The sequence below is a fragment of the Salvia splendens genome, chromosome 13 (genome assembly GCF_004379255.2).
Source record: "Salvia splendens isolate huo1 chromosome 13, SspV2, whole genome shotgun sequence".
Taxonomy (NCBI): domain Eukaryota; kingdom Viridiplantae; phylum Streptophyta; class Magnoliopsida; order Lamiales; family Lamiaceae; genus Salvia; species Salvia splendens.
The window spans coordinates 34,496,196-34,511,369 of record NC_056044.1 but is presented as its reverse complement, the minus strand read 5'-3'; the positions used below and the strand labels follow the sequence as shown (position 1 = coordinate 34,511,369).

Sequence of the window (15,174 nt, the reverse complement as noted above, 5' to 3'; positions counted from 1 at the left end):
GCCAAAAATAAGTGACTCTACTATTATGGAACGGAAGGAGTATAAGCGAGAAAAAAATAAAGAGAATAAAGCAGAATAGAGAATGAAGTCATAAAAAAAGAGTTACTACCTCCGTCCCTGAAAATTTATCCCAGTTTACCATTTCGGTTCGTCCCTGAAAATTTGTCTCACTTCAAATTTACTAAATATGGACATTAAAAATACCCCTCCATATTCATTGTATTTACACCCAATTTCCATTTCTCCCCTCATTCGGTCAATTTGATTTCTTTTCCATCTTCTCGCCTCCCTCAACCTTCCACTACCTCCCTCATTAATTCCACCAACCCATCCGCCTCCTTCAATTCAATTCATCCACCCACCACAGCCTCACTCCATTAATCTCTCCCACCCACCACCTTCCTCCTTTTCATTAATTTAATCGGATGAAATCCATTCCCTCTCCAACCCACCGCCTCCTTCATTCCACTGAAACCCTAGTTCGTGTAAAACGCCTCCCTCCATGAATTGATTTCAGCCACCATCCACCTCATTTATCACCTACCGAAAACCCTAATTTTGTCACCACATCGTCTCCCTCCATTATTTTCACCGAAACCCTAACTTTGTGGGTTTGCGATGCCTGGAGATCCCGACTCCTGCCCTTGTTTTTAGTCTGACGATCTGGACGACCTCGTCGTCCCTGACACTCCAGAGCATCTATGGCCCTCATACCCCCCATCGTCGCCACACATCATGTTGGAACCTTTACCGACACCGTTGTCCCCAAAACAGAACCTGAATTCCTCGCTCCATCTGAGATGTTTGAGTACTTTGGCTCTGAAAACCCATACTATGGTCCACCACCACCAGCCACCCCATTTTATGGTCCACCACCACCAGCCACCTCCGTCGACATACCTCAAGCCTCCCCATCGTGTATTCGGATGTTGAGATGAAAATGTTTGTGATCTTGCTGCCTGGGTTTTTGGATCTAATCTAAGTATGTTGTCCCTCAAATTCCTATCTTTCGGGTTTGGATGATGTGGGTTTGGAGGCTGGGGGTGTTCGATGGATTGAAGGCTGTGGTTGTTTAAGGGTTTGGAGGTTGTAGGTGTGGGTGGGTTTGGAGGCTGTGGGTTTGGATTGATTTACGGTTTCTGGTTGTGATTAAATCTGGAGGATGTGGGTGTGGATGGGTTTGGAGGCTGTGGGTTTGGATGTTATGGTTGTTGTTTGATCTGGAGGTTGTGGGTGTGGATGGGTTTGGCTGATGTGGGTTTGGAGGCTTTGGTTGTTGTTTTATCTGGATGTTGTGGTTGTGATAGTTGTTGATGTTGAGTTGTTCCTTATGATGATTGTGTTGCGCATATTGACCTGTTCCCTGTGATGATTTTGTATAGTTTGCTGATACTGTTGTGTTCCCTGTGATGATTTTGTATGGTTTGTTGATACTGTTGTGTTCCCTATGATGATTTTGTTTGTGTTGCTTGTTGTTGAGTTGTTATGATTAATAAGCCACCCCTATTCTTAGGTTAGGAGGCTTATTTGTCCATGATTTAACCATGCTATCTGAGGGATTAGGCTTAAAAAACCATACAAATTCATGATAGAAATAGTTTCACATTACAAGTCACCCTGTACATGGTTAGGAGGTTGTTATGTGAGATAGGCACCCTTAGAAGCCACCCCTTACATAGGTTTAGAGGTTTCCCTATGATGAAATCTTTGTAAGGGATTAGGATTTTAGAAGCCACCCATATGCAGGTTTGGAGGCTTTACAAAATGACAAAAAAACAGTTGAATAGCATAAGCCACACCTAATTCTGAGGCTTACACACCCAACTGACAAAAAGTATGATTCCTACATGTTGAACTAGAAGCCTACAGCTTCAATGACACCTGAGATGTCATAATTTGTACTCACATCATTTTCTGGCATTTGGAGGTATGCCACAGCAGCCTTCACAATTCCTTCTTCAACCTCTAGTGCATCTGGCAGTGTTCCCATCCTTGTTAACCTCTCTTTATTCATATGTGAAGTTTTGTAGTCATTTCCCCCTTGCACCCTAAGTATCTCGGTTAGACAACCTTGTAGAGTAAGGAAAACATTGTTGAGTTTGTATGGACTAAGTTCATCAAAAGAGCTATGCACATTACTCAACAAGTCATCCACTCCCTTAGCCACTTTATCATCCTGTAGAGATTGGATTGCTCTGAAATATCCCAAATCCAACACATTACAATCTGGGGATTGTGGTGGTTGGCACCTGATATGGAACTTGAACCCATCTGTGGATGCAACTAACAGAAAATCTGCATCATTGTGGTTTATATGAGGCTTGACATTGTCTTGTTGAATGAATATCTCTTTGCTTATATTCTCTGGCCATTTTTCCTTGATTGCTGGTATGATCTACACATATATGATCTGTTACACATATGATCTACACATATGTGATTGAATAAATAAGGAAAAAAAAGTGTGCCTTTTGAATTAGACATTCTCTCATCACTTCCTTGTTCACTGATTGAATGGGCTTTGTATCCATAGTCCCCCCTTGGTCTGTTCTTTGATTTTCTCTTTGCTGGATCCATAGTTGTGAATGGAAAAATGCCTATTTTTCCATCAAAAATTACTTCTCCATCTTCTGCAATCTGAGGTCTACACACAGCACACATAAACACCACCTTTGTGATGAACCGCTTTGACTTACATGATCTATATGGCTCAATCTCATCTGGCAGCAGGTAGTATCTATCTGAAGTCTTAGTTATGTAAAACCATTTTTCATCTTTGTGCACTACATTGTGCATTGTGTGATATTTTAGCATACCATTGACTATGAGTGGTTGAATATGGCTGAGACCCATCTCATTCTTGCTAATTTGTTTGAGGCAGTAAGTAGGGGCTTTATAGCATTTGTGTGTGGCCTGAGATGATGTTCGTTCACAAACCTACTAATTGTGCTCTTGCTTACATCAAGTTTTGAAGCAATCTTACGGATGTTAGATCTCTCAAGGACTGAAAGATCTCTTACCTTGGCATTATCAAGCTGGAATTTATCTTTGTGCTCGTAGCCCTTAACTATGTCTCTTATGTTGACAAGTACTCCACTCTGAATTTGAAGTTTTGCTTCTGCCCATATTCTCTGGACTGTCTTCCGGCATACTCCAAACTCTTTTGCTGTCTTTTCAACAGCTCCATATGGTAATTCTCCTGCCTGGCTCGATTGCAGCAGACTTTGAGCTAGCAGATTTTTGGTGGTGTTTGGTATTATGCGTGAGTCTCTTCCAGCAGGCTCCTCCATAGCCCAGTGATGAAATTTTTCTGAGGGCACTAGTTCTAAAAATCTTCATTTGTAGTTGTAGCTATTCCTTTTATAGATAGGTGTAGCTTGAATTTCCCTCCATTGTTGTGTGTATGAAATGGTGTTCCCTCCATTAGTTAGAATTAATTTCCCTCCTAAGTGTAGAAGGTTGTTGGGAAATTCCCTCTCAAAATGTATGGATTAGGGTGGCAGCACCTATATTTTGAAATGCATATGCCGATTTTTATTTATGTACTCATACATTGAGCAATTTTTTATTCCAAAATTATGAGCCAATGTATTTAATCAATTTTCAGTCATTTTGGTATATTCATTTTAATTACAGAAAATTGGTTAGGTATAGATGTTAATCACACAAAAAAATGGATGTAAAAACTTTAAATATACCCTTTACACCACATTTAAAAGACATGAATAAAAGAATAAAATCAATGTGGGACCCAAACTCCACTACACACCTTCATTTAATACAAAGTCAAACCACTTCTTAAAACCCGTGCTCGGTCAAATCGGGACAAATTTTGGGGGACGGAGGTAGTAATTATTACTCTCTCCGTCCCACTTAAGATGACAAGTTTTCTTTTTTAGTCTGTCCCAATTAAGACTATGTTTATCGGTATGGTTGGCCGACCGCCACCTCATTTTGAATTAAAAAAAAAAGAAAAACTGAATGGAGCGGTCCCCCTCTCTCCAAGACCGTGGCCTCCTTCACCCCAACCAGCAACCGCCTAGTCTTCATTCCTTCATCCAATGAGATTGTGCCAAATGGTTGATATTATTTTTTTTATAATTAATATATCTTTAATATATTATATTAAAAATTTTTTAAAATTATACCAAAATTCATAATTTTTTCTTCCTATATAAATAGAGACCACATTTGCTATAGTTTTATATACAAAAAATATCATCTTTTCTCCTCCTATAATCCTTATTTGATAAAATTTCATATTTTTTAGATTCTTTTGATGATAAGATTTCATATTTACAATAATAATAAGTATTTCATGTAATAATAATATTATGAAAAAATAATATAAAAATAAATATATAATAGGGTGGTTGGGTGGTCATTGATAAACCATGAAAATATGTGTGGTTGGGTTGGATGAATATTGATGATGTGAAGGAGATATAAATGAATTCAGTGGCGGACACAGTAAGAGGGAGGGGAGGGCTTAAGCCCTTCCCCCAAAAATTTTTTTATCTAGGTTTCCATTCCAAAATTTTTTTGAAACAGTTAAAAATAAGCTTCAGCCCTCACCAAAATAGTACTATTGAAGACTAAATCAACAAAAAAATGATGGTAAAAAGGGCTGAACTTGATCTAGAAATCAAAGTTTACAGAAGAAAAAATGGCCGCTTCGTCTGGAGGAGGAAGATGACAATTATAATATTATAAAATATTGTTTTAAAAAGTGATGTATAATTGCTTTTTTGAAACTTGTGATTACTGCGCCAATTGACATTACCCGGTTTCTAAGTAAAATACCCCGGTTTCTATTCACTAAAACAGTAAATTGGAAGTCCTTTAAAATTATACTAGTAAATCATATTAATTGAGGTCGACAATAAAGTTACTCGTAGGATATTTTAGTAGCTTCCAACTTACTCCAACATATATAATCCATGAAAATTTATTATGGAGTAAGTTCAATTCTTCTAAATTTTCCTTTTTAAGTAATTCATATAAAGTTTTGTGATATATTGACAAAATGATTAATTTATTCGATTTTAAAATGTTAGAGTTAAAAATTTTATGCTAGGTTAGAGTTTAAGTTGTTCAAGTTAATTATTTGGAAGTTTACATTTTTTGGAAAATATGTAAATCATTCCACTAAAACATATAGAATTCAATATTCGTCGCTTTAGCAACGCAAATATAAATATAACATGAATTGCTTTAATGGTTTGGCTTGGTAAAGCGTTGGATTAGTTTTAGGCATTTTTATAGTCGTCGTCCTTCGTCCTGTTAAAGTGAAGTTTTGTTTTAGACGTGAGATTTTAGCAGTGTGAGAGTTCAATAAATTAGAAAAAATTAAAGATGATAATGTTTATATTTAAAAAAAACATGTCAATTTAAATGGGGCATCCAAAAAGGAAAACAAGTCACTGTGGAGAGTAGTATTTTTTTTCTATGTACTCACTCCGTCCACTTAAAAATAAAAACTTTTGAAATGATACGAGTTTTAATGTAAAATTAGTAAAGTAAAAGATATATAGAAAGAAAAAGTGTTTTAGTATAAAATGGGTCTCACCTTATTAGAGAGATTTTTTTTTTAATTTTAGGTGACAGATAAAAAAGAAAAGAGTTCCATTTTTAGGGACGGAAAAAGTATTATATAGTGAAGCCCCTACTACAAAAAATTCCTGCGTCCGCCACTGAATGAATTAAATATTGAAAAAGTGGATGGCTGGGTTGTGTTGAGTGGTTGCTGATAAACTTAGTCAAAGATGACACATTTCCTTTTTCGAAAACTTTCTCTCTCCAATGAATACATTCAACCTTTTTTTTCAATCCTATTAAAATATTCATCTTTCTTTCTCTCTCTATTTTAAGACTTACACCCACCATTTTTTCTCCAATTAAACACTTCAACCAATAACTCTTGAAATCTCGTGGCGGCTAAGAAATGTGTCATCTTAACTGTAATAATGGAGGGAGTACCATATATAAAAATGATTCAAGTATAAAACAAAAACTTTGTGAAATGAAAAAAAAAATTCAACTAAAAAAACTTCAATAGATTAATCTTGCTAGTACATGGTAAGGACGAACCATAGCATGTGATTTCTGCTACCATCAATAAAATGGTTTGGTACATTTGCAGGAAATAGGTGAATAATAAAATTTTCTGGCCAAATTTACTGACAATTATAATTGCCACCACTCAACCACATTTAGCCACAACCAACTTTCTTCCTCCCGCCTCTTTTCCAGGGTGCTATTTTTTCTATCAGGAATATAATGGTACAAATATTTATTTCACATCATCTAATTTTCTTCATGAACCTAGAATACTCCCTATCATTTTGTACCACATATATTAAGCTTTGATTTGCTCAAGTTTGTTAGCATTTGATTTATTTCCATATTATTTTGTATCACATATATTACAAATATGTGTGGTATCTTTGATTATTATCAAGAATAATGAATGAATAAAATAATTTATCATTCTATGGTTCTCTTCCATCTCCTCAAAATTGCCAAATGTCTTTTCTCCTACTCTCTATTCTTATAATTTCTCTGATATGTGTTAATCTCAAATTAATAGATTTAATAGTATTTGGAGTGATTTGGTAGATAGTCTAATATCATGTTGTAAGAATTTCACTATTTAGCTAACGTGTGTAGACAATAGTATCGCCAAAACAACTAGATTGTATCTCGATTTTTTCAGTTGCGTTTGGAATGTGATTAATCTGAAATTAACCCACTAAATATTTATTCCTAATTTTCTTGACCAAAAGAAATATGGGCAGGAGGAGAATACAATAAAAATATCCTTTACAATAATAATTTATAAATAAGACTTCTTTCATATAAAAAAATTTAGTGGAGACAATTTTTCCCACACAGATAAAGTTAGTAGATGAGAATGTAGACACAATTTCAAAAAAGGTGCATTAATGACAACAAAAAAAAACGTGTTACAAAAGGCGTAGAATAGAGACAATAATTTCACAAAAAAATCTAATAAGCCCTACCAAAACAAATGAGGAAAACCAATTATGTAAAACTACAACATAGATATATCCAAGCCCCTTGGCCTAGCGGTAAAGGGTGCTGGATACCGCGTCCATCCTGGAGGTCTCGAGTTCGAACTCTGAGCGGCGTAATTTGTCTTTCCTCCTTGTTATAGGAGTTGATTTGTAATTTCCTCCTTCATATATATGATATAAATATATGAAGTTAATTTAAAAAAAAAAAAAAAAAAAAAAAAAAACTACAACATAGATATCCCATCACACGTGGCACAAAACAACTGGAGCCACCTCACCTTTCCGGATAGAACGTAACATTTACATTCAAACCAACTTCTATATATAGCATAAACATTTAATCACAAAATCAACACACACAAACACATTCACTTCTAAATTACCTATCAATTCCCAATGGCATCATCCATGACCGTGACCGCCTCATTCTTCGGTGGCGCCGTCGCCGCGAAGCCGGCCGCGGCCACCACAAGTCTCAGCCAGCTGGCGGTGAGGGCCTCGATGGACTTGGAGAAGGCGGTGGAGAAGAGCAGCAACACGAGACGGGGCCTCATGCTGGCCGCGGCTGGCGCAGCAGCAGTGTCATCCGTCGCAAAGGTCGCGATGGCCGACGATAAAATCCAGTAAGCGCGCCTCTTTGTGCTACAATGTAGAACATTATTACAATTTATTGTTTCATTAAAATTGAAATATTGAATTGTTTACCATTTTAGTTTGTCAAATTTTCTTTCTAAGTGGGACCCATTCTCTACTTAGTCCCTTTTTTCATCATTTTTTACTAATTATTATGCATTAATACTCGTGTTCCTTCAAAAATTTATTTTCTTAAAAATATACTCGGACTTTTTATTTGGTGATGAGTAGGATACCCGGTGGCTGGACGGAAGTCAAAGATCCAAGTGCACCGGAGTATTTAATACTGGCGACATTCGCGGTGTCGGAATACAACAAACAGAATAATAAGGCCTTGACTTTGAACTCCGTGATAAAGGCTGAGACGCAGGTGGTGGCTGGTGTGAATTACAGGCTGCGGTTCTCGGCCCGGGGTGATATAAGCCCCAACGGCACCTACGAGGCAATTGTTTACTCCCAGGCCGCGCCGACATCCCTAAAGCTCACCGACTTCGTGGGAATTTCTCGCTAGCTTTTCCGATCGCCGGATTGTGTATCAGTTGACAAAGTGTGTGAAATAAATATCTCCACACCTTTCCAAGCCTCTATATATGGCTTTTCATCAATAAAATTTCCCTCTTTTCTCTTGTTCGTAGTCGTTTCTTGGCATTTTAATTATCCAATTTTCGCTAAGAGTGTAGGGATATGTATGATATGCCTTGGACTCTTTTGATACGAATCGGGAAAAAACAGACAAAGAAAACATAAACATGAAATTAAACCTAATTTTAGACTCGTGCGATAATGAATCTTGCGGATGGAGCAAGATTCGATCTTATCTTCCGACTTGGTCACGTAATCTTTCCATCTTGCCGGTCTCTTGATCGCAAGTTTTGGATGCCGGCTCATGGATTTCATTGCTCTCACTCGATACAAAGATTATAGCTTTGGATACATGTTGTGATCATTGTAATCTTTTTATTATTTGCGACGTAGATTAAATTCATACTCCCTCCGTCCCCCAAAATTCGTCACCATTTGACCCGGCACGAGTTTTAAGAAATATAATAGAAAGTGGGTTGAAAAAGTTGGTAGCATGTGGGTCCTACTTTTATATATTAGTTTTATAATAAAATGTGAGTGTGAATGAGTTGGTGGAATGTAGGGTTCATTACAAAAAATGGTAAAAGTGAAAGGTGACAAATTTTTAGGGACGGACGAAAAAGGAAATAGGTGACAAATTTTCAGGGACGGAGGGAGTATTTATTTTCTCAAGTTTATTTTAGTTGTTGGGCTTTTTTTTTCAAGTCATATTCAGATAGTCGAACCGCATATAGTTCTAATAGTATAACATTTCACACCATTTTTATAAATTAAATGTTCCCTCCGTCCCACTACAATAAAAAAATTCAATACCTGTAATCTCATTTACTTTATTCTCTTTCTTATTTTACCATTATTGCTACTTTACTGGTATCTCTTACTTATCTACTCTTCATTTCCTCTTTTATTCTATTTTCACTCCAACTAATCTACTAAAAATCGTTAATTTTCGTTCTGAAAAACTATAGGAAAAAGGAGAATAGAAAAAAAAAATTATCATGGACAATCTATAATTCATAAATAAATAGTACAAAAATTGAGTGGAGACAATTTCCCCACAGCCCACATTGATAAACCTCTCCTTGTTAGTACGTGAGAATGCAGAATACAGACACAATTTCAAAAAAGGTCCATTAGTTACAACAAAAAACGTGTTACAAAATGTGTATATCCATACAAAAATTTAGTATAGACAAATGAGGTACACCAATAATTTATTCCATCACACGTGGCACAACGCAAGTGGAGCCACCTCACTTTTTCCGGATAGAATAAACGAATCACAATTGCTTGAAATCCAACTTCTACTTATAACCTAGTAGTAGTAAACAGTTAATCATAAAATATCAAAAAATCAACACACACACACATACAGTTGTAAAATACCTATCAATTCCAAATGGCATCATCCTTGACCATGACCGCCTCGGCCTCTGGTGGCGCCGTCGCCGCAAAGCCGGCTGCGGCCACCACCCGTCATGGCCCGCTGGCTGTAAGGGCCTCGATGGAATTGGAGAAGGCGGTGGAGAAGAGGAGCAACACGAGACGGTGCCTCATGTTGGCCGTGGCCGGCGCAGCAGCAGTGTCATCCGTCACGAAGGTAGCGATGGCCGACGATAAAAACACGTAAGCGCCTATTTGTGTCTCAATGCCGAAGAGTATTACTCCTTCCATCCCAAAGAAGATGACCCCTTCCTTGGGAGGCACGAGAATTTATGGAACTTTACTTTGTGTGTGAAGTGGAGAGAATAAAGTAAGAGAGGAAATAAAATAGAGAGAAAAATGTTTCCATTTTTAGTAATGAGGCATTTTGACTGAGACAAACCAAAAAGGAAAGTGAGTCATCTTTACTGGAACGGAGGGAATACAATTTATCGTGGTTCATTATAAAGATTGAAATTTTGAATTGTGTATACTGTTCACTTATCCATAAAAAATAGTCACATTTTTCATTTACATTTGTCCACAAAAACTAATCTCGTAGTACCGAAAATGAAAAAAGTTACTCTCAATTTATTACTTACCACCTCTCTTACTTTTCAGTTTATTATGTTTGTCTATCAAAACTAGTCCCTAGTTAAGTGATTTATCTTCCTTTTTAAGATGTGTCAAGAGTGAGTCATTTAATTTTTTGACATTCTTTCTCTTACTTTTTTTTCTCTTTACTTTTCTCTCTTTTACTTTATTATTTCCCTACTTAACTAACAAAACCCATTTTCTTTAATCTCATGTTAAAAAGAAATGTATCTCTTAGCGAAGGACAAAGGGGCTAACTTTTTATCTCTCTCACTTTATCCATATTTTCTATTCATCTATTTCTATTTTATTAATTTTAGCTCTTTTTCTTTCATTCTTCACTAATATTTTTCATAGACGAAGGAAGTATTATTTTTTTTCATCTAAACTAATATTGATTATATACTTTTTCATTTGCCGATGGTTAGGTCAACCGGCGACTGGACGGACATCCCGGATCTAAGCCCACCGGAGATTTTCCTAATCGGGACATTCGCAGTGTCAGAGTACAACAAACAGAAAAATGCATCCTTGATTTTGGAGTCTATGTTAAAGGCTGAGACGCAGGTGGTGGAAGATGAGAAGACGCAGGTGGTTGGTGTGAACTACAGGCTGTTGCTCTCCGCGAGGGATAATCTACGGCCATCCGGCACCTACCAGGCCGTTGTTTACTACCAGTATGCACAGCCGACATCCCTACAGCTCAGTTCCTTCGTCGGAATTTCTCGCTAGCTTTTCCGATCGCCCGGATTGTGTATCGGTTAACAAAGTGTGTGAAATAACTATCTCCACACCTTTCCTAGCCTCTGTATAAGGCTTTTTCATCAACAAAAGATATTTCCCTCTTTCTCTTACTCATTGGTTTCTTGGCATTTTACTTGTCCAATTTTCACTAAGTGGTGGGATATGTATGATACGTCTTGAGTTTAAAACTCTCTTGAATCGGGAAAGAATAATCAAAGAACGCATAAACATGAAATAAAACTCACTTTCTTGGATAGATTAAACAGATGGGCGTATTATTTCACACAATTATTTTAAATTAAATGTTCCCTCCACCCCACTACAATTGAAAATTTTACTACATATAATCTCATTTACTTTATTCTCTTTCTTATTTTACCTTTATTAAACCATGTGCCACTTTAGTATTCTCTCCGTCCCTCTTAAGATGGCATGTTTTTCTTTTTAGTTTGTCCCAGCTAAGATAAACATTTCCTTTTTTTAAACTTTCTCTCTCCAATTAACACTCAACTACTTTTTCTTCCCCCTATTAAAATATTCTTCTTTCTTTCTTTCTCTATTTTAATACTTATACTCGCTTTTTCTCTCTCCAATTAAATATTGTAACCAATAAATCCTAAAATTCTATGTCGGCCAAGAAATGTTTCATCTTAGCCGGGATGGAGGGAGTAGTATCTCTTTACTTAGCTATTATATTTCCAATTTTTTAATAATCTATTCATTCCAAGTAACCCACTAGTATTTCTTAATTTTCGTTCAAAAGGAGAATAGAATAAAAATATCATGAACAATCTATAAGTCATAAATAAATAGTAGTACAAAAATTGAGTGGAGACAATTTCCCCACACCCCACACAGATAGACCTCTCCTCGTTAGTACGTGAGAATGCAGACAACATTTCAGAAGAGGTTTCCATTAGTCACAACTCACAACAAAAAACGTGGTACAAAAGGTGTATATCCATACAAAAATGTAGTACTATAGACAAACGAGGTACACCAATTATTTATTTATTATCACACGTGTCACAAAACAAGTGGAGCCACCTCACTTTTTCCGGATAGAATAAACGAATCACATTTGCATGAAACCCAACTTCTATATGTAAGTAAACAGTTAAAACACAAAATCAACACACACAAACACATACACTTGTAAAATACCTATCAATTCCCAATGGCATCACCCTTGACCATGACCTCCTCGTTCTTTGGTGGCGCCGTCGCCGCGAAGCCGGCCGCGGCCACCACCCGTTGCGGCCGACTGGCTGTAAGGGCCTCGATGGAATTGGAGAAGGCGGTGGAGAAGAGGAGCAACACGAGACGGGGCCTCATGTTGGCTGCAGCGGGCGCAGCAGCAGTGTCGTCCGTCGTGAAGGTCGCGATGGCCGACGATAAAAACACGTAAGGGCCTATTTGTGTTACAATGCCGAATAGTAGTACAATTTATTGTGGTTTATTATAAAGATTAAAATGTTGAATTGCTCTAGTCCATTCATTCTTAAAAATAGTCTAATTTTTCATTTACGTTTATCCACCAAAACTAGTCTCGTCATACTAAAAATGAAAATTACACTCAATTTATTAATAACACCTCTCTTACTTTTCAATTTATTATGTTTTTCCATCAAATCTAGTTCTAGTTAAGTGATTTATATTCCTTTTTAGGATGTGCCAAGTTAAGTTAGTCATTTCAATTTTTTTGGCATTTTCTCTATTATTTTTTCCTCTATATTTTTTCTCTCTCTCTTACTCCCTTCGTCCTCCATTAATTGTCCACTTTGGTTCCGGAACGTGTTTTAAGAAATGTAAAAAAAGTGGGTTGAAAAGTTAGGGGAATATGAGTCCCACTTTTTATTTATTGGTTTTATAATAAGATGTGAGTGAAATAAGTTAGTGGAATGTGAGGCCTACTTACCATTTATGGTAAAAGTAAAAGTGGACAATTAATGGGGTACGGATGAAAATGGCAAAAGTCGGCAATTAATGAGGGACGGAGGGAGTACTTTATTATTTTCCTACTTAACTAACAAACTTATTTTCTGTAATCTCTTACTAAAAAGAAACATCTCTAGTAGTAAAGGATAGAGGGGATAACTTTTTGTCTCTCCATCACTTTATCCATATTTTTTGTTCATCTCTTCTATATTATTAATTTAGTTTTTCTCTTTTTCTTTTATTTTTTACTAATTTTATATTAAAACTCGTGTCATATTTTATTATTTCACCAATTGGAATATTTTATTTGCCGATGGTTAGGTTAGCCGGCGGCTGGACGGAGATCCCCGATACAAACTCACAGGAGATTTTACTATACGGAATATTCGCAGTGTCGGAATACAACAAACAGAATAATAAGTCCTTGACATTCGAGTCCGTGTTAAAGGCTGAGAAGCAGGTGGTGGCTGGTGTGAACTACAGGCTGTTGCTCGCCGCGGGGGATGAGCTACGCCCATCCGGCACTTACCAGGCCGTTGTATACAACCAGGCCGCGCCGACATCCCTACATCTCACTTCCTTCGTCGGAATTTCTCGCTAGCTAGCTTTTGGGATTGTGTATCAGTTAACAAAGTGTGTGAAATAAAATATCCCTCTTTTCTTGGCATTTTACTTATCCAATAGTGTTGATATATATTAGTATGTATGATGCGTCTTGAGTTGGACTCTTTTGATATGAATCGGGAAAGAAGAGACAAAGAAGACATAAACATGAAATTAAACCTAATTTTAGACTCGATGATGAATCTTGCTGATGGAGCAAGATTCGATCTTATCTTCCTACTTGGTCACGTAATTTTCCACCTTGCCGGTCTAATGATCGTCGGCTTGCTCTCACTCGATACAAAGATTATAGCTCTGGATATAGGTCGTGATCATTGTAGTCTTTTTACTAAGAAAAAAAATGAGACTATAAAAATAGTGATATGTTGCTACGAGAAAAAATGTATATTGGCAAATATGTGGGCCTTTTGGGCTGTTATGTTGGGCCCAAGCCCAAATTGACAAGTAGTCTTGCAAAAACTGGATCCGTTTAATTGACGAGTAGTCCTGTTTTTATTCAAGTTTTGCTTCTTGTCAATATATTATTTCACTCCATTAATTTCTTTTTAGATCATCTCAAAATTCAACATATTTAAAGTTTTAAACTCATTTTTATTGTACATCCTTATCAATTTTTTTATTTTGTTCCTCAACTACTTTATTACTCCCTCCGTCCCTGAAAGTTTGTCACCTATTTCCTTTTTCGTCCGTCCCTAAAAATTTGTCACCTTTCACTTTTACCATTTTTGGTAGTGGACCCTACATTCCACTAACTCATTCACACTCATATTTTATTATAAAACTAATATATAAAAGTAGGACCCACATGCCACTAACTTTTTCAACCCACTTTCTATTATATCTCTTAAAACCCGTGTCGGATCAAATGGTGACGAATTTTGGGGGACAGAGGGAGTACTATCTTTTTACTTATCTATTTTGTTCTTCATCTCGTCATGATGTCTAAGTTATAACGGAACCGAGGGAAAATATAATAAAAATATTATAGACACTAGATACTTTATGAGTAATACTTCTTTTATATTAAATCATGTTGGGGTACAAACTCATCCCACATCGGATGAGTGAGGGAAGTTGGAAGGTGTATATAATTCTTGTCCAACCCCAATTAGTTTGAGGCCTTTTGGAAGTGACCCAAAAACAAATCCGTGCGGGCTTGACCCAAAGCGGACAATATCAAACTAATGTTGCAGTCGACGATCCTAACAAGTGGTATCAGAGCCTCGGTTAGGGTCGCGCCCTGAAGGACTCGGGTTAGAGTCGGACCCAGGATGACCCAGGGGCCAGGGCTGGAACGACCCATGTTCGTGTCGACTGCGTTCCCGATGTGGTCTCGGTTTGAGGGGAGGTTTGTTGGGGTACAAACCCATCCCACATCGGATGAGTGATGGAAGTTGGAAGGTGTATATAATTCCTGTCCAACCTCAATTAGTTTGAGGCCTTTTGGGAGTGACCCAAAAACAAATCCGTGCGGGCTTGACCCAAAGCGGACAATATCAAACTAATGTTGCAGTCGACGATCCTAACAAATCATGTCTCCACACAAATAAACCCCTACTAGTTAGTGCGTGAAAATTTAGAAATGAGTTTGACTCGAATT

General features: G+C 37.0%; 3 protein-coding genes across 3 annotated transcripts; all 3 read left to right on the top strand.

Annotated features, from left to right (window-relative positions):
• Positions 1–7,378: 7,378 nt before the first annotated feature.
• LOC121760316 (cysteine proteinase inhibitor 1-like) lies at positions 7,379–8,296 on the top strand. The gene is made up of 2 exons (XM_042155991.1): positions 7,379–7,660; positions 7,902–8,296. The coding sequence occupies exons 1-2, from the start codon at positions 7,434–7,436 to the stop codon at positions 8,179–8,181; spliced, it is 507 nt and encodes a 168-aa protein (XP_042011925.1). The 5' UTR covers positions 7,379–7,433; the 3' UTR covers positions 8,182–8,296.
• A 1,284-nt stretch (positions 8,297–9,580) lies between these two features.
• LOC121761877 (cysteine proteinase inhibitor 1-like) lies at positions 9,581–11,122 on the top strand. Its single transcript, XM_042157581.1, has 2 exons — positions 9,581–9,878; positions 10,697–11,122. Exons 1-2 carry the CDS (start codon positions 9,652–9,654, stop codon positions 10,998–11,000), a joined length of 531 nt encoding a protein of 176 aa, XP_042013515.1. The 5' UTR covers positions 9,581–9,651; the 3' UTR covers positions 11,001–11,122.
• A 994-nt stretch (positions 11,123–12,116) lies between these two features.
• Positions 12,117–13,617, top strand: LOC121761878 (cysteine proteinase inhibitor 1-like). Its single transcript, XM_042157583.1, has 2 exons — positions 12,117–12,416; positions 13,272–13,617. The coding sequence occupies exons 1-2, from the start codon at positions 12,190–12,192 to the stop codon at positions 13,549–13,551; spliced, it is 507 nt and encodes a 168-aa protein (XP_042013517.1). The 5' UTR covers positions 12,117–12,189; the 3' UTR covers positions 13,552–13,617.
• Positions 13,618–15,174: the final 1,557 nt, after the last annotated feature.